This window comes from Phasianus colchicus, chromosome 1 (genome assembly GCF_987193195.1).
Source record: "Phasianus colchicus chromosome 1, bPhaCol1.hap1.1, whole genome shotgun sequence".
Taxonomy (NCBI): Eukaryota; Metazoa; Chordata; class Aves; order Galliformes; family Phasianidae; genus Phasianus; species Phasianus colchicus.
The window spans coordinates 73053038-73076359 of record NC_143436.1 but is presented as its reverse complement, the minus strand read 5'-3'; the positions used below and the strand labels follow the sequence as shown (position 1 = coordinate 73076359).

The window sequence follows — 23322 nt, the reverse complement described above, 5'->3', positions numbered from 1 at the left end:
ATGAAATTCACAGCTTTTATTATGATTTGCATGGCATTATCCATTTTCTAAAGCTTTTGTGCACAAATTTTCTTGATGTATGATGCAGCAGTATTTCATTGAATGTGGGTGGTTGTGGCAATTACATAGTCTTCTATTAACTTTCTAAGACAACGCTGAGGCACGATTAGTAGCTATACCAGATTTGTTGACAGAGGTTAAAGAAACTGCTTTAAGGTAGTTTTTACTGCTTCATACAAATAGAAAGATCTTTTAATGGCACTAAATAAGCCATTTCTTCAGTGGCATTATATTTGCTATCGATACCTCCAATAGAAATGGCAAGCTGAGCCATATCTGTAGCATCAGTTCTTCCATGTGTCACGCAAGAATAAAATCTGAAATTAGCAGCTTTACTCTCAAAATTTCCTTTGATAGGATTTTCCTGTTTTTCGTTTTGTTTTGTTTTAATTTGCCTGGCTATAACTTGATGACACAAACTGATTTTAGAAAAATCATTTTTCTCAGACAAATTATACCTGACATGCATTTCATACGTTGCTTAATAAACTCACCATCAGCAAATGGTTCTGATATTTTTGCAGTCAGTTTTGGTACCACATAAATGGCTTTTATAATAGAGTCCAGGTTTCAGTTTGACAGAGTGAGTGTGGCGGGTCTGAGAGGCAGAGTTAGCACAGCACTGTGCTCTGCCTTTGTCGTGGTTTCAGCTCAGACTGTGCCAATTGCACACCGATGTTTGGTTGTTGCTGACTGATGAGCGCCTGGGGCTGCACTGGGCTACTTGGGAGATCAGAGTCACTGTCATGATGGTGTGGGGCAGGGGGTTGTTGTGGGGCAGGGGTGGCTGCAAAACAGGCTTGGCTGGATCACGTGTTGCTAGTCTAGTCCAACCCCCTGCTAAAGCAGGTTCCCTACAATAGGGACACAGGAAAGTGTCCAGAAGGGTTTTGAAGATCTCTAGATGACCAGTCTAGGTCATCTAGAGCTTGTTCCAGTGCTCTGCCACCTTTGAAGTAAAGTTTTTTTTTCTCATGTTCATATGGAACTTCCTGTGTTCCAGTCTGTGCCCCTTATTCCTGTGGCTAGACATCACTGAAAAGAGACTGGTCTCCCACTATGCACCTACCCTTTAGATAATTATAGGCATTGATAAGATCCCTCCTCAGTCTTCTGCAGGCTGAATAGACACACATCTCTCACTGTTTCCTCATAAGGGAGATGCTCCAGGCCCCTAATCAATTTCATTGCGCTCTGCTGGACTTTATCCAGTAGTATTTTGTCTTTCTTGAACAGGGGAGTACCAGAACTGGACAAAGTACTCCAGATGTGGCCTCACCAGGGCAGAGTAGAGGAGAGGAGAATCAACTCCCTTGACTTTCTGTCTATGCTCTTTTTTTATTGTGCACTCTATCCCTTCATTCAGGTAATTGATGAAGATGTTAAACAAGACTGGACCGAGTATCAACCTCTAAGTATCACTACTAGCCTCTGGCCTCCAACTAGATTTTGCACTACTGATCACAACCCTCTGAGGCTCTTCATGTCATCCAGTTCTCATTCCGCTTCACAGTCCACTCATATATCCCATACTTCCTAAAGCTTACCTACAAGGGTATTATGGGAAACAGTGTCAAAGGCCTTGCTGAAGTCACACTAGACAACATCACAGAATCACAGAATTGCCAGGGTTGGAAGGGACCTCAAGGATCATGAATCTCCAACCCCCCTGCCACACGCAGGGCCACCAACCATTCCACCTAATGCTAGACCAGACTGCCCAGGGCCCCATCCAATCTGGCCTTGAACACCTCCAGGGACGGGGCATCCACAACCTCCCTGGGCAGCCTGTTCCAGCACCTCACCACTCTCTCCGTAAAGAATTTCCCCCTGACGTCCAACCTAAATCTCCCTTCCCTCAATTTAAAACCATTTCCCCTTGTCCTGCTGTCACTCACCCTTTCAAAGAGTTAAGGGTGAGTGACATCCACTGCTCCCTGCTCGTTCACCCAGCCATTCCTGACATTATATGAGGCTACCAGATTGGTGAAACATGACTTCCCTTTGGTAAATCCATGTTGATACTCCTGATAACCTTCTTTTCTTCCAGTTTCTTGCAAATGACATCCAGAATAAGTAGTTCTATCACTTTTCCAGGGACTGAGATGAGGATGACTGGCCTGTAGTTTCCCAGATCCATTTCCTTGCCCTTTTGAAGATTTGAGTAACATTGGCTTTCCTCCATTCCAAAGGCACCTTTCCCATTCTCCATGATCTTTCATAGATGATAAAGAGTGTTTCAGCAGTCGTTTCTGCCAGCTCCCTCAGCACCTGTGAGGACCCATGGATTTGTGTGTTCTGAGTTTGCCTAGATGATCTTTGACCAGATCCTCCTCAAACAAGGGGAAGTCTTCCTTTTCCCAGGCTCACTCTTACCTCCAGGGTTTGGGATTCTTGAGGGACAGTCTTAGCAGTAAGCAAAGAAGGCATTCAGTATCTTTGCATTCTCAGTCCTCCATTAACAGGGCATGCAATTCATTCAGAGGGCTGACATTTTCCCTAGTCTTCCTTTTGCTGTTGATATACTTTAAGAAGCCCTTCTCTTTGTCCTTGACCTCCCTTGCAAAGTCCAAGGGGTGTTAGCCCTCCTCATTATATCCCTGCATGCCCTGATAATGTTTTTATATTTCTCCCAAATAAGTACTTGGCATGTTTAAAGCCAAATCTTTATCAAAATCCAAGGGCAGTTGTAATTTTTCTGGATTAATATCTGGTGATCACATTCATCTTTGGGGGGCACTAGTGTCCATCTCTTTTCCTTCAGTGTACTTTTCACTCAACTCTGTATACAGGCTACCCCTGCTATTTGCAACAACTTTTATGTAGTGGTGGTAAGATTATTCTCTGTTTCTTATTCCTGTTCCGTGTGTCTGAGAAGAAATAATAATACAAGCTTGGGAGATCATTTGCTTTTTTTTTTTTCTGGTATTGAGATTGCACATGGCAGCAATTGCAAAACAAATCATTCTGGATGTGGCAGTGCAGCTTAAGATTCTCAGCCTAGTCCATCCTCCCTAAGCATGGAGTGCAAAAGTGGCTAGCCTAGGTTAGGAAAGTCTGTAGCTGTGCTGTGTACAAAAACAAACCCTCCTTTCTATCAAGGGTAGTTTGAACAGCAGTAAGTTGTTGGTTTGGTTTAGAGCTAGCTCATAAGTCTTGGGTTTAGGTATGTCTGTATGTCTGCACTGCATGACAGATTGTATGTCCCCACACTAAAGTATGCTCAATGCATGTGGAACATATTGATAATTAACTGCTAAATACATTAGAAAATAATAATTAATAAAAGATACCTGCATCTGCTTGCTTTTTGGCTAAAATTCAGGTATATGGCCATAGGCATCCCAAAAGGCATACCTTTGACGGCAGGTGTTCTATTTTCCAAACCTATATGCTCTTTTCAGAAAGGTCTTTTGTAGTTATGCTTTCAGCAAAGCGCCAGAAAGCTGAACCTGGACAAAATTATGCTTTCAGAGGATGGTGAGAAGATGATTAGGAAGAATGTTTTAGACCTGAATAAGCATTGTAGTAAGTACAGAAAAGCTAAGCACTGCATTTTCTTTTAGATCTAAGTCCCGTTTTTTTTTTTTATTTTTATTTTGCCTGTTCCATAACAGTCTGAGATTAAATAAGATTCATGCATTCTTTAAAAATATTTGGATTTGTGCTTGAGTTTTCCAATCTTCCAGGCTTTGGATGATTTGGTTTCAGAAGTGTGTACCTGAAGGTTTATTGCTCTGAGACTTGGATTGTGGCTGCAGAGGAAGAAGCATAAAGAGGAGGCAAGAGTGCACATTTTGACCCATGTTATAATCCCGTCAGGGATTAATTTTTTTTCTGGAAGAGATTTCTCACCTATGTCTGCATGAGAAAAACACTTTTGGCATTCATTGATAGAAAAACTACATCATTACAGGTAGCAAGGTTTCTTGCCAACATTTATTCACAATCAAAATAGAACGGGGGGAAAAAAGCAACAAACAAGGAACAAATGGACAACAAACACAAACATAAATGTACATGTTGCGGTGATATCCATATAAAGGGAATTGTGTCTAATCTCACCTATGATTTTTCTCACTGGTATCTTTACATTAAATCTTAGAACTGGAGGATAAAATTTGGTGTTAAGAGTAAAGCAGTTGCCTTCTCTTAGCACTGTAGAATGAAAACTCTAGTTCTTAATTTTTACCATAATGCAGTACATTTTATTTGTAGCTGGAAATGGTCAAATCTTTTCAGCAATCCAAAAAATATGTTTTTAAGGAAACTGTCATTTTTATATGACCTCTTCTATGTGTTGGGAAGAAGAGTGATTATTTGGTTTATTTTTCAGAATGGAAACTTTTAACAAACAAAGGCTGTGAGTTGGGTTGTTTGCTTGGTTGTGGGTTTTTTTTGTTGTTGTTTGTTTGTTTTTAACAGAGGGACTTTTTTTTTGTTTGGTTTAAGCTGGTCAGTTTGAGGAAGATGGGCAGTATTTTAGGATGATAAACCTTACAAAAGGTAATTGTGAATTTAAAGGTATAAAGGTAAACACAGGTCAATTTATTGTAAATAATAGACTTTGATAACTTAGAGAAAAGTTTCCTTAGGAGGACTGTAATAACGTAGTTAGCCCCTGTACAGTACAGGATCAGGTAACTTTCCAAATAGCAGAGGATTAATAGGAATCAAGATGTCGCAAATATATACTACAAATCTAGTAATTCTGTGATGAATGTATGATTTTCTTGTTTTGGTGTTTTGTCTTCTATTGTATATTTTCAGTGCTGTGACTTCAACCAGACTGTTTCCATGAAGAATATGATTCATTGGATAGTTTATGACATACCTCACAATGTACTTTGAACTTGTTGTTTTCCTGTTTGGGAAGAGGCACAAGCTGGATGTGGAGATGTTTTGGCAGTCTTGGCTTCTATTTCTGTGTCACAGTTTGCTTCTGTTTCACATCTGCGTGTGAGAGAAAGGACTTGTGCTTTCTAGATGTTATTCCCTTCCTCTCCTTTCTTCGTATTAACTAGTCATGTAAAAGATGTTCCATTTCCACATGAGACCTGTTTCTCCTGTGTCCTTGGGCAGTTGTAGATGCAACAGTGATAGTGGGAATTGGTTGAATGCAACTCCTGTGAACCAAATCCAGGCATTTTGTTTCATAGAATAGCTGGAATTTAATGTGCTAGCAGTGACTGTGAAATAACATACCTTTTCCTGATACAGAATAGGATGTTTTCCTAAACATGCTGAAGAAATTCATGTGATAGTATTGTTCCATAAAAGCCTGTGTAGCGTAGGTTTGAACATGCTGATGTAATGGTTTATTTACTTGGTTTTGTTTTGCTTTGAAATCTCTGTACTAGATGGGAAACACAGCATCATGAAGAAGAATATGTGAACCAGGGCTAATCCTGCATCTGTCCTAGTGTAGCCCCAAGAGGAATGCACTCTTTTTCCTTCTGCTTCAGCTATGTTTGCAAGAGAGAGTTTCCTTGCTTGGCTACAGCAGTGGGAAGGAAGCAGATTAACTGTAGTAAGGATGTGTATGATGTTAAACATACACGATCAGTGATTACTATAAACATGAATTAAACTGAGAATTATAATGAGCTGATAATGGACTTGCAGACAGCTATTTTTCAAATGATTTTCATTGATTTGTTAATTCAGTCTGGTGTCATATTTATGATGGCCTTCACTTAGTCCCACTTAAGGATTTTCTGTGCCCCCTTGTTAGAGAGCAGCTACATAAAATTCTGAAGTAGACTGTCTGAGAGAATGGAGGGAGTGGTAGGGTGAACCTGAGATTGGATCTCCTACTGGCTGGTGAGAAGTCTTCTACAGTGTCTGCAAGTCTGTCCACCCATGATGTGTGCTTGCTTGGCTGTGTTGCCTGCTGAGGCTTCTCTCTGTGGAAGGGACAAACAGCTACTTTTAAAACCTCTCCTTTATCTCTTTCAGCTTAATTTAGCCATTCAAGTAAAGCAAGTAGTGACGCAAGGTCAGACAGCTGATTGGCTTGGGCTATGTTAAAAATGCTTGCAAAAACTTATAGCTGAGTGATGGTCTCATTTTAAGTTTTGTAGCTTTACAAACTTAAAATACCCTTATGCCTCTTAAGCTCTCATCTTTGGTAATGTACTTAAAAACCCTGTGGCAAGCTTTCTGTCAGAGATAAAAATGAAAATATATCTTACTCTTAACACCTGAATTGTGTAGACATATTAGCTTTTATATGTGAGTGTGCCTTTTTGGGAGGGGATGGTTGCATAGGAAGCATTGCTGTAGTAAGTCCCAATTCAGTGGAGTGCATCCTCAAAAGTTAATTGAATTTGGATATGGTAACCCTTAGGGTTTCCTTAGATCAAGTAAGAATGGGGAAAGACGGGTTGAATTAGTTTAAAGCACTCGTTTCACAGACCTTTTAATGTGTGATTCCGGTTTGGATGTTGTCTAATAAAGGTGAAGCCTATAGTGATAACCCCGATGTGGCTACGCTTTCTTAAACCTTTAGTTGGTAAAGTTTTCTGTTTGTTTTCTTTTGTTGTAAAGAAAAAGCAAAAATAAAACCAACCTCCCGCAGAAAGCAAAACTGCAGTGTATTTAATGGAAAGCCAGTATTATTCACTTGAAACTAGAGTGGCATGCCTGAGTCAGTGAAGTATGAGCTAAGAATCTGGCAAAAGCCTTTAGCACAAAGGAAGGCTGAAAGTCTCTCAGGAAGCCTGCGTGCTGCTAAATGTGGCACGTTTGAACATGAGACTGACATCATTGTGAGTTCATAGTAGTGAAAGAACAAAGTATCAGCCACAAATTAGACTGACCTAATTTTTAAGTCACTTCTAAAAACTTAATAACACAGTATGTTGCTTGTGCAAGCTGTTTATTTCCAGCTCAGTCTCTTGCTACTTAATTTAAACTACAAGTTAGCCCTCTAAAATGTCAAAGGAGTTGTTCAAGAAGGTGTTTGTGTTTGAGGGGTTCTCCAAACTTCCTTCCTTGGCTCTTTTTCCACCCTGACCTCAGCCTTCAGCTAAAGGAAGTGATTAAGGACCACCCATCATATACCTTTATCCTTTAGGATCAGTTTCCTGGAGGTACAAGCTTAGGATTGCATACCAAAACCTAACTCAGTCATATGGGCTGCTCATGTACAAGTTTCTTAGTGCAACTCTGGCTGCAAATTGTCAGAACACTTGCCATAAGTATCAACAGGAATGTATTTATGGTCAATAAGGTGTTAAAAGTGATCAATATTTCTTACTGGTGAATCCACGATCACTGAAGTAAATAGTGCTTCTTCCATTGCTGAACTCCTAATAAAAGGGCCATGCATTTTGAAGGTGGTATCCTCCCTTCTAAGTGTTCATTAGATACGATACATTACTTCAGTTACTGCAGGAGTACATTGAACCCTCTTAGTTTGGGATTCCTTTGGCAAAATTTCTTTTCTGGTTACTACAAGAAGGACTTTATAAATCAGAGCATTTCTCTAGAAATTCTGGATAAGTATAAAATGTCCATATTGCTTTTCTCTGCTTTTCAAAAACCTGTAGGAGGCCAATGCTACAGGACATTTCTTGATTTCTTAGCACTGCTGCAGGCCTTGTTACAGCATGACTCAAATTCACAAAAATGCTTAGGATCCCATGGGAATGAACTACCAGAAGGCATGATGTGCAGGATGACCCAGTGAGCTGCCATCAGTTGTGCTTTTGATCTTGAACTGGGCTGTTTCATCCCATGTTACGTTGCCAGTGTGTGCTATCAGAAGTACACTGTGGCAATCAGCTTGGTTCCCGATCCATGTCTAGTTTGTTTTCTGCACCTCACTTGCAGTTCTGTTTTACTCCTTGTCTGGCTTCACACTTTCCTACCCCACACAGCCTGTGAGCACTGAAAAGGCCTGATTGCTGGCAAGGGCTCATGGCTGGAAACTGTTCCACCGTGCTGGCTGTGAGCACTCATCCTATGCCATGTACCTCTGGGGTCCCTCTTAGGGAGAAACCTGGTTAAGCTGATCTGCTTTACTGCATAGGGCTGAGCTCACGTTTGCATTTAGATGTTTTGTGGGGCCCAGCATCCCTGCCAGTGGCTGCCCCTTGGGAGCTGCAAGCACGTGACTGCTGTGGTACATCTTGTAGGGTTCTTTTCTGTGTTTTTATCCCTATATAGCAAACATTGTATAAAATATTAACTTGACTTTGAGCTTGCAGTGATTTTTGGCGTGAATTTGAGAATAGTTTTAACACTGACTAGGTAAACTGGTAGATGCTTCTCTATACTGCTGACAGGACATGCAGGCATTTCCAGGCACAAGTGGGAAGAAACAAAGTATTAATGTTGACAGTTTAAAAAAAAAAAAAAAAAAAAAAAAATTCCTTCCAAACTTTCTCATGCCCCGATGTGAACGGGTTGCATGCGCATGTTGCCTTCCGGGAGAACTGGTGTCATTTCCTCAAATGGGTGAAAAGCCATTGCATTTTAACCCGTAGCTTACCATAAAAGCAGTTTACATGGCTCTTGTCCTTACAGGAGGTTGACTCACTGTGAGCTTTAGTCATTTGGTTTTAAAGAAGTGCCATTAAAAAGTCTGCTGTAAGAAACTTGCCTCTGCCTTGCCCAGGAGCTATTCTGATTTGTTTCTCTAATAAAATACCATCATTATCCTCTGCCTTTAATCTGTCCTGGTGCTTGTGTGGAGGCTTCAAATCTATCTTCTCTTTTTGTTGTATAGTGACCACTTAGCAGATCAGAATTGGGTTTTTTATTTTTTGCTCCTTTATTTACAGGTCTGTCTTAGTTAATCGCCTCTGCTGGAACATCTCCCCTTTAAAGCCTCTGCTAGATAAAAAACATTAAACTTAAAGGCTAACCATTATCTGAAGGCTCAGAGGTCCTGTCTTATCTTCTGTTACGGAAAGCTTTTTAAGGAAATAGCAAGAACTTTTAGAACTGCTAGGCATGATGTTTATTTAGCACTACTCTTCAGAGCACTCATTTGAATATTTTTCTTAGTACAGTGTGCTTATGTTGGTCTGTGTAGATGCAGAGAATGCTGCCAGTGATTCATGGCATGCAGGTGGTGTAGGAGATGGAAACCTTGTCATGAAAGTGGCTGCTGTAAACAAAGAGTGAGGAAACAGTGGGATCTCAACAACTTGAAGATTCAAAAAGCAGTTTAACCCTATAAGGGGTTGAGTTTGTGTCTTTGAATTGCCTGCTAAAATCCAGTTGCTGTCAGAGACCAGCAGGTGTGGAATTTGCCAGCTGCCACAGCTAATTGATGGATCCTGTGTGCAGGAACCAGATAGAGCTCATGTTGTGATTTGTAAGGATAGGTGACTGTCTTCCCAGTTTGAGTAAATTTGTAAACTTTTGCTCACTTAGCTCTGAGTCTGTTCAGACTATCTGTTCAGACTATGCAAAATAATGCAGCTGAGTTTTGAAGCTTGCTAGTGCTTGCTAGCACTTGCTGAACAGACTAACAGGTTTTATGCTAGAAGCTTCATACAAGAATAAACCTTCAGGGAAGGAGTGGTACCCGAGGTCCTTAGAAGGATGCTGTGGTGCTTGACTGCTCAGTCTCTCCTTGACTTTTGGCAATTTTTTTTGGAGAGCCACAGCTCTGTAGCTGTGGGAGGAACACTCCTTGTAACTAAACTGGTTGGGTTCGTTCAGCTGCAGCTTAGGGAAGGCCCTGAGCAAGAAAGGAAAAAAGGCCTTCAACTTCTAATTCTGGAAAAGAAAAAAAGGTATTTAAATAAGGCCTGGAGGACCATACTTGTCAGAAGTAAGTCAAAAGGCAGGTAATTCACCCTAATTTAAGGGATGTATATTTTCTTAAAGTCAGCAGAAAAAAATCCTCATCTCTAAATGATGAAAGACTTCTTTTTAAACTCTCTTCTAAATACGAATAGCTGAAGTTTCTCCTTTAAACTTGGGTGGCTCATTCATATTTCATTCAATTGTAATACAGCAACCTCTCTTTCCCTCCCCCCTCTTACCACCAAGGCTAAGAAGGAGGAGGGGAGATATAAAATGTTTCCGAAAATTACAGGAAATGTCTGTTCCTTTAACAGCATTGCCAGGGAATTTCCAAATATGCTTAATGCTTGTGGCTGAACTTGCAGCAGCTCCGTCTTCAATCATGAGTGGATTGTATTCTAAAAACATGACACCTCATTCCAGTAAAACACATTGAAATGAAATGTATGCTTTTTTTTCTCATCTGCTCTTCAGAATTAATCCTGCCATGTCGTGAAATGAGGGATTTGGGGGCTGCTTTAAATTCCTGATTTCTTTCTATTCAATAAAGAGGGGAAAAGTATTTTATTACTGCTTGAGGTGGTAGTTAGCATGGCATATATCCCATCGAGCCAGAGGCTGGGCAGCAAGCTGCAGATACCTGCCTGGAGAGCTCTGGCCTGGTGTTCTGCTGTTTGCATTGGCAAGGTACCTGAAGACAGAAAAGTGCTTCTTGTAGCTTCTTTCCCTGCAAGGTGACATTAGTATAGAATCTGTTCAGCAGCTCTCTACCCTGTGCAGCAGTGGCTCTGCACAGTTGTGATATCATTTGCTATGAAAGCCACTCCTGGGTTTCATAATATGGCAGTGCTTGGCAATAGTTTGTTAGTGTGGTTCATATTACAGTGATTAAATGAGGTTGTCATCTCTTGATAGTAATGATTTGAATCTTGCTTAACTGGCCAGGAAACAGTTTGGAATTGGCACTAATGTGTTTATTTTTACTTCCTCGTGTGAAGGTTGTAATTCAATTTGTTCATGTAGGAACAGCAAGTGCTTTTCGTGGAGTTTGTTTGGCTATGACTACATGAAACAATTGGTGACATCAGTGTTACCATTTTCCAGTGCTGGCTTTTTAATGTGTGGGGAGGTAGTGTTAACTAATGGAGTCCTGTTTTGTTAGACTTTGTTCATTCAAAATAAAGCTGTAATCAGACTGACAGCAATCTCCACTTTGCATACTGAGCAAGATTTTGTGAATTTGCCTGAACTCATGCAAATAGATCACCTACAGAGGCTAGTTACAAATTAGTTATCTAGCAGAGAGACATCACTTTTTTTCCTAAGGCTACCATTGTTTTTGTTTTTTTAATTATTATTTTATAAGAGTCTATACTTTTTAATGCTTGTAGAGATGCTTGCTTTGTTTTTTTTTCATTGTTTTTATTTTTTTTTATTTTTTAGAAAACAGTTAGAACAAAATTTTTGATTTCAAATGTTACCCTTTTAAATTAGTGCTATCAATTAGAGATCTCACCTAGGTTTTTAAGTTCAGGGGATTTCCACAGCAAATGACTGCACAAAGTATGATTTCCATTTTTTTCACTTGTAATAAGGATCTTTTTCTTCCTGTTTTAGGTGTTTCCTTCAGCTGGCCTTTGTATGCAGACCACCTTTTGTCCTCTTCAGCCCATTCAGAATTTGACTCAAGCGTGGGTGAGTAATTGCTTTTGCCATGAGATAGTAATGAATTACGGACTGCAATAAAAGCATTTCAGAATTTTTGGCTGATCTCACTTAGATGCCATATGGGAGAATAATCTTATAAAATCCTCTGAAAGTTTTCCTGGTTGTCTAGTGTCCCAGGTGATAGGAAACGAAAAATGTTACATATTATAGCACTTCTTTGAAGTGAATTAGCTAAACTTTTCTTCTAGATGTCAGAGAGCTAAATGATGTCAATCAACAGTGGAAAAAGTATTTTGAAATAGAGCTTTGTGCTTGTATGGGTGGAGAAGAGTCCCCACATACAGTGTTTGAGCTGTTGAACAGAGTGATGTAATGTATCAACAGCATGTTCTGACATTTCTCATGAGCACATATTCTGTCAGCCAGGTTTCCCTGCTATAACATGAAATAAATGTTTATGATTCCACAATTCCACAATGTCAGACTGGTTGGCTTCTTGGCAAGTGCAAATGATGATAATCTGGCTCATTGTTTTGAGTTGGTGATGATGTATGAATAATTTGTGCAAGAGCATTGCACATATTTGTGAAATATGTTGAGTAGGTCACCAGAATGTAGGTATTTTCTTTTTTCCTTTTTTCTTTTCAGAAGAACAGATTATCTTATTTCTATCACTATTATTTGTATAAAAAGCAATAGCTCACTAGTTTCTACGTGGAAATTCTATTTATCATGCTTAGCCTAGCTCTCTGAAAGTTCTGAAATGTCATGGAGCGATAGACGTAGAAACAAAGAACTTAAAAATCTAAACTGGAGGTGTATTTATGTACCCTACTCTTGGGAAACTGATTTCCTTTCTCTCTCTGTCTCTCGATGTCTCAGTTCTCTGAGGTGAGCACAATTAAATTGAGTGACTTTTCTTTAGAACTAGTAATCAAAACAGACTCAGTTAAGTACGATAAAAGATAATAGACCACTGAACAGAAAATTCTTCTTCATGTGTTTTTTCCAGTGGATTATACTTGCCTTATTCATGAGAGTACAGTGTATAATCTAAAATGCATATGGCTACTGTTTCTGCAAGAAAATTATTACTGTCACGTTTTGGTTGTGTATACAGATCTGAAGAACAGATCCCTGGAAGAAAGACAGGAGGGAGAAGCCATCGTGATCATACAAAGAAACAAAGAAAAGCAGGGTGATATTCTCAAAAGCGCTTCTCTTTTTTGAACATGGTACTTCAGTGGCATTTTCTAAGTAAATAAAAAAATGTGTACGTGAGAGGTGTCCTCAGTACGCTCTGCCGTTGCACTAAAGTAGAGTGTGCTGGAGGAGGGAGAAGAAAAGTGTCATTGTTCTACCACTCCCAGCTGATCTGAGAAAATGATCTGTGTAGAAGGTGGTGACATTTGCTTAAGTCAGCTGAACAGCTAAAAGACATCCTCAGTCTCCTCAGCTGATGAACATGAGCCCTTGCATCTTTATTAATAGGCTCATCTTTTAAATTACAAGTGTTTGTAATCTCTTTCCTGTGTGGTCTCTATAATGAGAAGCAAGACGTGTTTCTTGTGATCTGTTACATTTTTTTACTGAACTTCGCGCTTTATTGCACAGTTGTTGTCTTTGGAATGTATTAGCATGTTTGGTGAATTCAGGGGAAGTCCCTTACTTTTACTAGAAATCTTATTTCCCTTATTCTCCATAAACACTTTCTGTTTCTCACTACAGATAATCATCTGTATTGAGATCAAGGATGATCTCTCCCTGTCCTTGATGCTCACTCACTCTCTAGTAGCTTAAGTGACAAGCATCTTTTATTTCCATCTTTCTGAGGCTGGTGAGGCAGTGCTGAGGCATTGCTGAGATGTTGGAAGAAAAATGTCTTGTGAGTGGTAATTAACCCTTGTGACCTCTAGATTGGGAATTTCTCTCTGATGCAGGAGCTTGTGGGCCTATTTGCTCAGTATCACATGCAGTGAATGTTGTTGCTTGTAGGGGCACCAGCTATTGAACCACTGGCACCTCTCTGCTCAGTAAAACTGAAGCCCAGTATTTCTTTGGGAACAGCTGATGTGCCCACAGTGGTGTGTGTACTGCAGTTTAGAAACTCATACCTCTGTGTCTTGGTTCAGCTTTTGGTTTTCTTTTTGTGTTGGTGTCCATTTTGAGAAATACGAAAGTGAATCTGATTATAGGAAAGAATATTCTAGAGATATCTGTAAAGATATTGGGCAAGCATGGATCCGTCTCTTGCTTTATAGTGAGTTAAAGGTTTAATTTTCTTATTTAAAAGGGGTAAGAAACAGCGCTGTATACCTCAGTCCATGTGAATGAGGAAGAAGCCTTGCAGTATCACTGATGTGTATATGGGTGACTTCATTCAGTATTCTCATAGCTGGGCTACGTTTCACTTTTTCTCAAAGCTGATTTCAGTGTAGAACATCCTGTGACTAAGATGGTTTCCTAGTTTGAAGATCAGCCACATAATGGCCAGGGCATTATATTGCATAATCTTATGAAGCCATGGTGTCAATACATACCATTGCAATCTAAATCACAAGTAGAGCACAGAAAGAAAACAGTCGAGAAATTGAGTTTGGCCTTTTTACAAACAATGATTGAAATGAAACAGATATTTCAACACCTCTTAACAGCTGGATGATAAAAGCAGTTGCCAGGAAAGGGAGGAGATCTCTAGTGTTTACTCAAAACGGGAGACTGCCAGTTTCTCTTGTTTAGATTGGTCCCAAGGAGGAGTCCAAAAGTCTGATAGTCCCAGAAATTGAGAGAGCAAAAACCTATAACTGAAATAGTGTTTTGACAGGATCAGCTTCATTGGGCAGGAGAGGAACAACATTTTTATCAACCAAGGTAATTTGAGATGACATTACTGTTAAGCTTATTACTTGCAAGCCATGGGCAGAGAAGCTTTCCACTGTTAATACATTGCTAAATGTTAAACTAATAGTGTTATTCGAGAGGACTTTTAACTGGTAGCCCACTTTCATTAGGAAACACGTTCTCTTACCTAGTAACCATAGTATGATAAAGTAATGGAATGGCATAGATCAGAAGGGACCTTAGCAATTATCTAGTCCCAACCCACCTGCCATGGGCAGGATTTCCACCCACTAGATCGGGTTGCCCAGGACCGTATCCAACCTGGCCTTGAACAACTTCAGAGATGGGGCATCCACAGTTTCTCTGGGAAACCTGTTCCAGGGTCTCATCACCCTGCTGAGTAAAATCTCTTCTTAACATCTGACCTAAATCTCCCCTCTTTTACTTTAAAGACATTCCCCCTTGTCGTATTACTATCAGACTGTGTAAAAAGTTGGTCTCCCTCCTGTTTATAAGCTGCCTTTAAGTACTGGAAGGACACAGTGAGATCTTCCTGGAGCCTTTTCCAGGCTGAACAAGCCCAGCTCTTTCAACTTTCTTTGTAGGAGAGGTGCTCCAGTCCTCTGATGATCTTTGTCACCATACTCTGGACACACTCCAGCAGCTTTACATAATTCTAGTTCTGGGAGCCCTAAGCTTGGGTGCAGTAATGCAGGTGGGGCCTTATGAGGGCAGAACAGAGGTGTACAGTCACCTCCCTCACCCTTCTGGCCACCTGTCTTCTGATGCAGCCCAGGATGTAGTTTGCCAAGCTCAGAATGTACACTGTTGGCTTGCATCAGACTTTTCATCCATCAGAAAACACAAGTCCTTCTTGACAGGGCTGCTCTTAATGAATTCTCCTACCAGTGTGTATACTTACATGGGACTGTCCTAACTCAAGTGCTGTACCTTGCCCTTGGCCTTGTTGAACCCCATTAGGTTCACATGGGCTCACTTCTCCAGCCTGTCCATGTCTCTCTGGATGGCTTCCCTTTCTTCTGTTGTATCAATTGTGCCACTCAGCTTAGTGTCATCAGCAAATCTGAGGGTGTACTCAATCACTGTGATAAAGATATTGAAGAGCACCCATCTCAGGGCATGCCCCTGGAGGCACCACTCATCACTGGCCTCCATTTGGACTTAAGTTCTTTTAAGGGATTTCTGAAACAAACTGAAATTATCATCCAAGAGGGAAGGGTGTGACAGCAAGCAAAAAGTGCTTAGGAGATAAAGAATATACCCAAGCTGAAAGTTGCAAATTATAGATTACATATTTCTAATAGCCTCCATTTTGATATTCTGTGGTTTCTAGATCCTCAGCTACTTTATTTTTCTTTTGTTACTTTAAGTCAGCATTTTACCCATCAAAACAAACTGTCTAGTTCATGAACAAACTGTCTAGCTCATAGAAGAGCTAGAGCCAATTCCCACTATAGCCAGTGGAAAAGTTTTCATTAATTTCAGTGGGTTTAGTATCTGGCAGCTTCTGATGCAATAAACATCCCCTCCCCCCCAGGAAAAAAAAAAAAAAAGAAAAAAAGAAAAAGAAAGAAAAAAGAAAGAGAGAGATTCACAACTCATGACAGGGCATGTTAAGGAGAAACAAAAAAAAAATGCAAAATGTTTTTTCTCTCTTTCCTTAAAATAAAAATACAACTATGGAGCTTCATTCTTTCTCTTTTTTTTATTCCCCTGCATAATAGTGCAGTCTTTAGATACCTTTCTGCCTGTCTACAAAGAGCCCGAGGCTAGTAAATAATGGCTGCTTTTTGAAGAGGAGCACACTTTCCAATCAAGTTGTAAAGATAGGGGGTTTTAATAAGCTTAATTAAGGTTTGGGACAGTAAATTTTCCAATATATTTTGTAGGTGAAAGCAGCATACAAAAATTTCCTTGCTATATGCTGCCAATTATTGGAATAAGCTTAAAATCATTAGTGATACTGTAATAGTAGTAGTCGGGGCATTTAGATTATCACATTCTGTCAACCTCATGGTTGTTTATGTGAAACCTCATACTTTTCTTATATAGGTACATAAAACTCTGTGTTTGTTGAAATGTGCAATTAAGTTTGTTATCATTTTCCTGTTTAAAATTTATTTATTTATTGTGAAAGTGAAGTATTCTACTTGCTATAAACTTAATTTGTTTGAAAATTCATACATGTAGGTTTATATATTATCTCTGATAAATAAAATATCTGCTGATCTCAAATTTCTAATTGCTAAACACAATTGTCTTTTGCCGTAACAGGACTTTTAGTAAAAATTAAAATGAATGAAATCATTTTGAAGTGAAACAATAAGTCAACTCTACAAATAAAGTGCAAAAATTTTTAACTTGAGCCCGTTAAAGTGAGAATGGAAGATTCTGCATGTTTAAAATTTGTTTAAAAAAATCTTCACATGTACTTCTGTGTACATTAGGAATCCAGGAAAATGTCTCTTCCTGATATGCTCCTGTTTGCAAACGTGTCACTGCCTGAAGAAAGAGTGTCAGTGAATCAGATTTTTACCTTTGTGACTCAACTTTATTGAGTCACTTTACTTTGTTCCAGCCAGCAGAAGGCAAAGGTAGAGAAACTGCTTGGGTCTCAAGCAAGATAGTGTGGGCCACTGTTGACATATGACTTGCTGGAGTGTCTACTTTCTTGTGTGAAAGGTGTTGCATAGTTTTGCTGACCTAAAATCACTTCCCAGACAGGGAATGTTATGGTGTGAAACGCACAAACTTGGGAAATGTGGTTTCTTGGCTTTAGCCAGCTCTGACTTGAGCCCAGATTGTTCATTCCAAACCAAGCTGCCATACTAATGAGGTGAGGAACTCTTACCAGGCTAGTGCTTTGGTGTAAAGGCTTCCAACATGTAAGCACCACTACCTCAGCTGAAAAAGCCAGCACACTCGGCTGTCTTCTTTTGCAGGAGCTCAAGTAGCTGAATATGGGGCTTGTGCTCTGGAGCTGCAGTTTGTAGCCTTATATAGATGGCCGTGTGTAAATGTGCACAATTACACTGAGAATCCAAGTGCTGCTGAACTGGGAGGAAAGCCAGGTGACTTCTGCTTTCTATAGGTTCTGTAGTTTCAGCACAAAAAGCACTGAACTGGAAGGTAAGCCACTGTGGTGGCTGTTCCTCAGGTATATTCCTACAGAGATGTGTTCCATCTTGGGAGATTGTACAACCGAAGTCAGTACTATTATTAGATGATGAAATGTCTCAGGTGGTCTATTTACTGCTGTACTGCTGATGCCATTTAGGTTGAAGTGGTCAGGATCTAATTTCACAAAATGGTAGTTTGCTTCAGTTATTATTAGCATGTGTGAAAAATGCACTTCACGTAATGATCCCATGGGCTCAAGAAGGGCCAGAGACTGTGCCCAGTACCATACCTTGCAGCAGTGTATTTAAAAGGCCTTTGTTTCAAGTTTGGTGATTAATTCAAATAAAATATACGTGTCCTGATGTACCATCTTATTTTTCTGGTTTCTCTTCAACCATATTCTCAGAAGAAAAACATGGATGTAACTTGTTGTCCTTTCCTTTGTACAGTTTCAGCTCTTACATTTGCAGTGCTGGTTTGCAAAATGCTTTCCAAGGCATTACATTTTAAAAATGTATTGTAAGGTTTTACAACTTCTTACTTAAATGGTGAAGTGCTGAAAAGCATCTAACTCATTCTGCTCTTGAAAGGAATAACAGATTTAGGGTAGTGTCTCTTAATTACATTCTAACAAGTCTTGTGAAGAGAGAGAGGTAATGGCAACAAAAGTCTGCAATTAAGGCAGAGTATGTTTCCTGAAATACAATAAAATTGTGAAGGCAAGATTGTTGGAATAGATTCAAACACTGTAGTTGTAAATTCTCTCTCTCAGATGTTTGGAATATTCAGCAGAGGGGAACTTTTCAGGAGTGTATTTATTATGTGGTACAGACTGCTGTGCAGTTAGCCTCAATGGTGAACATTTTGTTCTGCACGCTTCATAGCCTCATCTGGTTTGTGTTTTTTTTTTTTTTATCTTCCCCTTCTTGCAGGCTCTCAGTCCAGTGTAAAGATGATGGTTGGGAGCAAAGGTAAAGAATGATGTAATGCAGCGCCAGCCAGAAAGCATCTTTTGTGTGAACTGTGCAATGGCTACTCCAGTCATCTTCTGATGAATCAGATGTGAAGGGTTGCTCTGTGGAATGAGCCCTTTGTAACGGCACATCAACTGGAAGCAGGAGGAGACATTCAGCTGAAGAGCTCTTTCTGAAAATGGGTTTAACTTTTCTTTTGCCAGTCACTACCAGCATGACCTCATACACTTCTAGTACAATGCTGTGGCTAAGCCTTTGAGTACACAGCCATTACATCATCGCAGCAAATTAGAGAGGGAGGTGGTGAAAGAGGCCTCATTGTTGTCATGGCCGATGAGATGATCAGCACTCAACTCATTGTCGCCGAGAAGTTGGTGGCTTTGCTGGAGAGTGGTACTGAAAAATTGCTGCTGATTGACAGCCGCCCCTTTGTGGAATACAATACGTCCCACATCTTGGATGCCATCAATATCAACTGCTCGAAGCTTATGAAGCGGAGGCTGCAGCAGGACAAAGTTTTGATTACAGAGCTCATTCAGCATTCAGCAAAACACAAGGTAGGGGGTATTTTCATGTTATTCTTTCTATTTGTTTAAAAATGTGCCCAGAGAGCAACTTATTTCAGGCATTTTAGTTTGAGGAAAAAATATATATATATATGGGGGAGGTTGAGTTTTGCAAAGACTTTACTGGATTTGACATACTGTCAGTTAACACTAAGTTTATCTTTGGTATACTTAGTAGCAGTGTCTAAATGACAGATTAACGTGTAGGGATCTTAAAATTAACGAGGGTTCTTGTAAATCGTGTAGATCGCAGTCCCTGAAGTGTATGCAGTGAATGCAGTAAACATTCACATTCTAAACCTTGAAGGATTCTTTGGGGCCTGTGGTGATGAGGATTGCTAGCAAGAGGTCATACAGTTCAGAAAGAAACTGTAGCTCTGTCAATCCTGGCTCTTGCTTCCTGTTCAAAGTGCTTTCAATGTGAATAGTTTGATGGATTTTTAAATAGAGTTATGAGCAAGAAGAAAATAACTAAGCTGTTTAAACATGATAACTATCTAGTGGTTTTTTTTTAATATATCTTCAATCCATTGGTACTTGTTTCACATATTTTGGATGAGAGAAACAATCTGTGTACTACGTTCTTGCTTTCACGTATTAAAAGTTGAAGCCTTTTTCTTAGTTAGTGTGTTTTATACATATATACTCTTATTGATGGCTGAAATGGGTGTGGCTTTAGGCAATTTAAGGTCTCTTGTATTTATAAATGAAAAATAATGAAGTAGAAAATGAGATTGGATTTTCTTTTAAAAAAACTCATTTGTTATTGTTTGAAAAAAATAAACCACGCTGAAGGTAAAACATTTACAGATGACATAGTTATCTAATGGTTGAAATTTGCAGCGTATGCTTCAACTTAGAGCAAATAATCAATACAAAAACTCTTAAAGGAAGTACACTTGATCAGGAATAAAAAATAAATAGTTAATAATACAAATTGTTGTGCATACAGCCACGTGTGAAACCTATGTATCTAAAGTGCTGCATAGCAAACATACAGGAACCCTTAGCCTGTCTTCATGCAGATGATAATGTGGTGCTTTTTAAAATCATCTTCCTCTTCCCTGTCTTACCCTCAATTACTTATTTTTCAGATTGAAATTGATTGCAAGCAGGAAGTGGTAGTATATGACCAAAGCTCTAAAGATGTGACTTCTCTCTCACCTGACTGCTTTCTTACTGTGCTCCTGGGCAAACTGGAGAAGAATTTCATCTCTGTATATCTGCTTTCAGGTATGATTACCATGAGAAAAAAAGCTCTTGAATAAGGAGGGAAAAAGAGAGGGGGTGAAAAAAAAAAAGCTATTGTTATAGCTGTTAAGTACACAGTTTCGTGGACTATCCACAGCTTAATTTTCATGGTGGAAAAAAAATCAGCTCTAATCAATAAGAATTATGCAGAGGAGAGCATCCTAAAACTTCCCTTTCTTCTTCTCCTCTACGTCTGTAGATTAGTGTCATGAAACATTAGTTTGGTCATCCCCTGCTGGATTCCATGAAGAAGATGGTCAGGGTGTCTCCATCCTCACACTGTAGCTTCTGTAGAAAGGGATGGTACCAGAAAAAGGAGTGTATTGCAGCTCCCTAGTGCACAGTCTGGGCAAGCACCAGTTGTGCATCTCATAATGAATAGGAACTTTTTTTTTTTATATCTAATGTATGGTAATTATCTGATTCAGTTCAAACTGAAGATGCAACTTAAAGTCATTGTGAGACCATAGTGTTCATTAGTTAGCAGAGGTGAATTTAGCCAGGTGCAGCTGGTAAAGGTTTGTTTGGGTGTTAGAGGGAGGGAAGAGGTCTAGTATGTTAAAGGCCTCCTTATTTTTATTTGAACATTTCAAATACATGTCTCTTAACAAAGATTAGATCTGAGTTTCCTTTTTGATTAAATAGATAGTGAAGGGGATGTTTATAAATGCAGAAACAGCGGATCGCTAAAGCTCTAAAGAGCTGATGATAGAGGAGAGGAAAAAAAAAAAAGAAAAATGTAAATAAAGTCTTCACTACTGATTTATTACAGCTGAATGCTTTTTCCAGAAAATAAAACCAGTTAAGATGAATCTGTAGTAAAGTAACTAACTTAACACAACAGGATGAAGTGACAATAGTTTTTCTTCTCTTACAATGATTTTGTTCTGGCTTTTGTCTTTGGGTAATAAAGTAGCTTTCAGTATCATTTTTTAAAAAAATATCAATTAAAAAACTAGGTACTTAAACAAAAGACTTTTTGGAGTATGAGGTGAAGGAGGAAGTGCTAGATTCTAGGTTGTACAGTGGTCCTTGGAGTTTCTTAGTCTGTGGATAGAAAACTAAATAAAATGTGTAGTTTCAGTGACCTGATGACCAATGCTCATAAACATTTATTGCTTATAATGAGAATAGGGGTCAATGCACTGTGTAAAAAGAAAAAAACGTTTGTACTTCAGTTTTCCCTAAGCCACTTGATTAGGTTTATTTAAAACAGTGACCATAAATAAATATTATGTAGTAGGAAAATATTTTTTGTTGTTGAATAAGCAGCAATTAATACATTTTTGAAATTCCTCCATCTGTTCTTCCTGCCTCCTCCTCCCATTACTGGGCATGCAGTAAGTTATTTTTTTTATTATTATTTACTTAGGTTTTGCATAAAGGTATGTTCAACCCTGAAGGTAGTTTTTCATCGAAGTAACTGATGTAAAGGTCTCAGGGGAACCCCTACCAATTAGTTTAAGCTTTTGATCTAACCTCATAAAAATATTTATAATCTGGTGAGGAACGTTCTCAGGAATTTCAATATTTGTTTTGATTCTTAATTTTTAACCGTGCACAAAATATTGAGATGTGGATGCTGGAGGCTTAACCTATTCCTATCACTGCATCTACTCTGCTGGATTAAATAAGTCCTGAAGATGGAGATGTGACAATCTTAACAATATTTAAGAACTGGATTTAGTTTTATGAAGTCCTGTTCCTAGTTACAGTATTTTTGCGATGTTTCTGCTTGCTCTGCAGAAACAGCTGAGAGGGATTACTGATTCTCTTTTGATGAATTAGCATTATTAAGGTGGGAAACTGCAAAAGTCTTGCGGGAAACATTCACATTCTGCTTTCCTAAATATATTTGCTCTTCCCTTCTCTTATCCTTGTTTGTTCCTACTTGTGCAAGTACAAATATCTTAATGACAGATACCTTTCAAACATTGCCTGTGGTGAGAATGAAGTGGAGAAATTTAAGGGTGTGTGTGTGTGTGTGTGTAGAAAATGTACTCTAAATGGGATTTCTGACTTTCTTGCTTTCCCTTCCTCCACCCCCAAAAAAACAAACAAACAAAAAAACAAAATAACAACAAAGCAGAAATTCTTACTTTCTATATTTCCAACCTAAGATTAAATATTATGATAGCCTAATACAAAAACACTCTGCTGGCTCTGAATTAAAACTTAATGTACTCGGGTGGATGTGGAGCAATGGTAAATGTTTAAGAGGAACTAGATAACCATTACAGGTAATTTAGTAGCACTGAAAGAGTTTCACTGAACTATGTAAGAATTTACTGCTGCAAGGACACCATATTTTGCCAGCAAACTATGAAAAACATATTTTCATTTTTTTGTCAGTCACTGATTTGCCACTTAGACTTGCTGTACCCCAGTATTCAGTAGCACTGAGAACAGCCCATACAGAAAATTTATATAAATAAGGCACCAGATTATAAAGCATCTGTGAAAAGGGGAGTTAAATAGACTTAGAAGCCTTTTGTGAGCTTCTAGATCTACCTGTGATATAAGTATGTATTTGATTGTATTTCACTGGATTCATGCCTTATTAAATAGTATAGACCTGATCTGCAGTTGTAATCAGGATTGCGTATACCTAAATACTGTTTGTAGAAAGCTTAATTTGTGATCAGAGATGAAGCTTCCATGCTTCAGTGGATGAATCTAAGACTGCTGGGAAAGGACAACTGGTCTCACATCCACGTCAGATGGGAGTTGTCTTGAAAAGGAGTCCATGGACTTCTGCGGACTTTACTGCTTACTACACAGGTTATTTTTGTAGTTGAAAAAATCAATAGCAAAGAATAGCAGGTTTTCTAGGTGAGCAGTGTGAAGGCCATATGTGACTCACAGATCACGGAGTCAGGGAGGTGTACACCACCATTCTGAAACCTCTGTTGGATGTGGGTGCCATCACCCCATAAAAGAGTTGCACTGACCGGCAATAGAAATTCAAGAGGTGAATTGTCTACTAATCTCTGCTACAGTTCTGCTTTTGAAAACTGTGAGCAATTAAATGATTTAATGGATTTTGCTTTCACAAG

The 23322-nt window shown here is 39.1% G+C and overlaps 1 protein-coding gene across 2 annotated transcripts in view; it reads left to right on the top strand.

Moving 5' to 3' along the window:
- The window catches only part of DUSP16 (dual specificity phosphatase 16), a 66192-nt gene that overhangs the window by 17647 nt on the left and 25223 nt on the right, over positions 1–23322 (top strand). For both annotated transcript variants that reach the window (XM_031603193.2, XM_031603194.2), the window contains 3 exons: positions 11443–11520; positions 18408–19006; positions 20110–20248. In XM_031603193.2, coding sequence (XP_031459053.1) covers positions 18776–19006; positions 20110–20248 — 370 coding nt within the window. In that variant the 5' untranslated portion in view covers positions 11443–11520; positions 18408–18775. The remainder of the gene's footprint in view (positions 1–11442; positions 11521–18407; positions 19007–20109; positions 20249–23322) is intronic.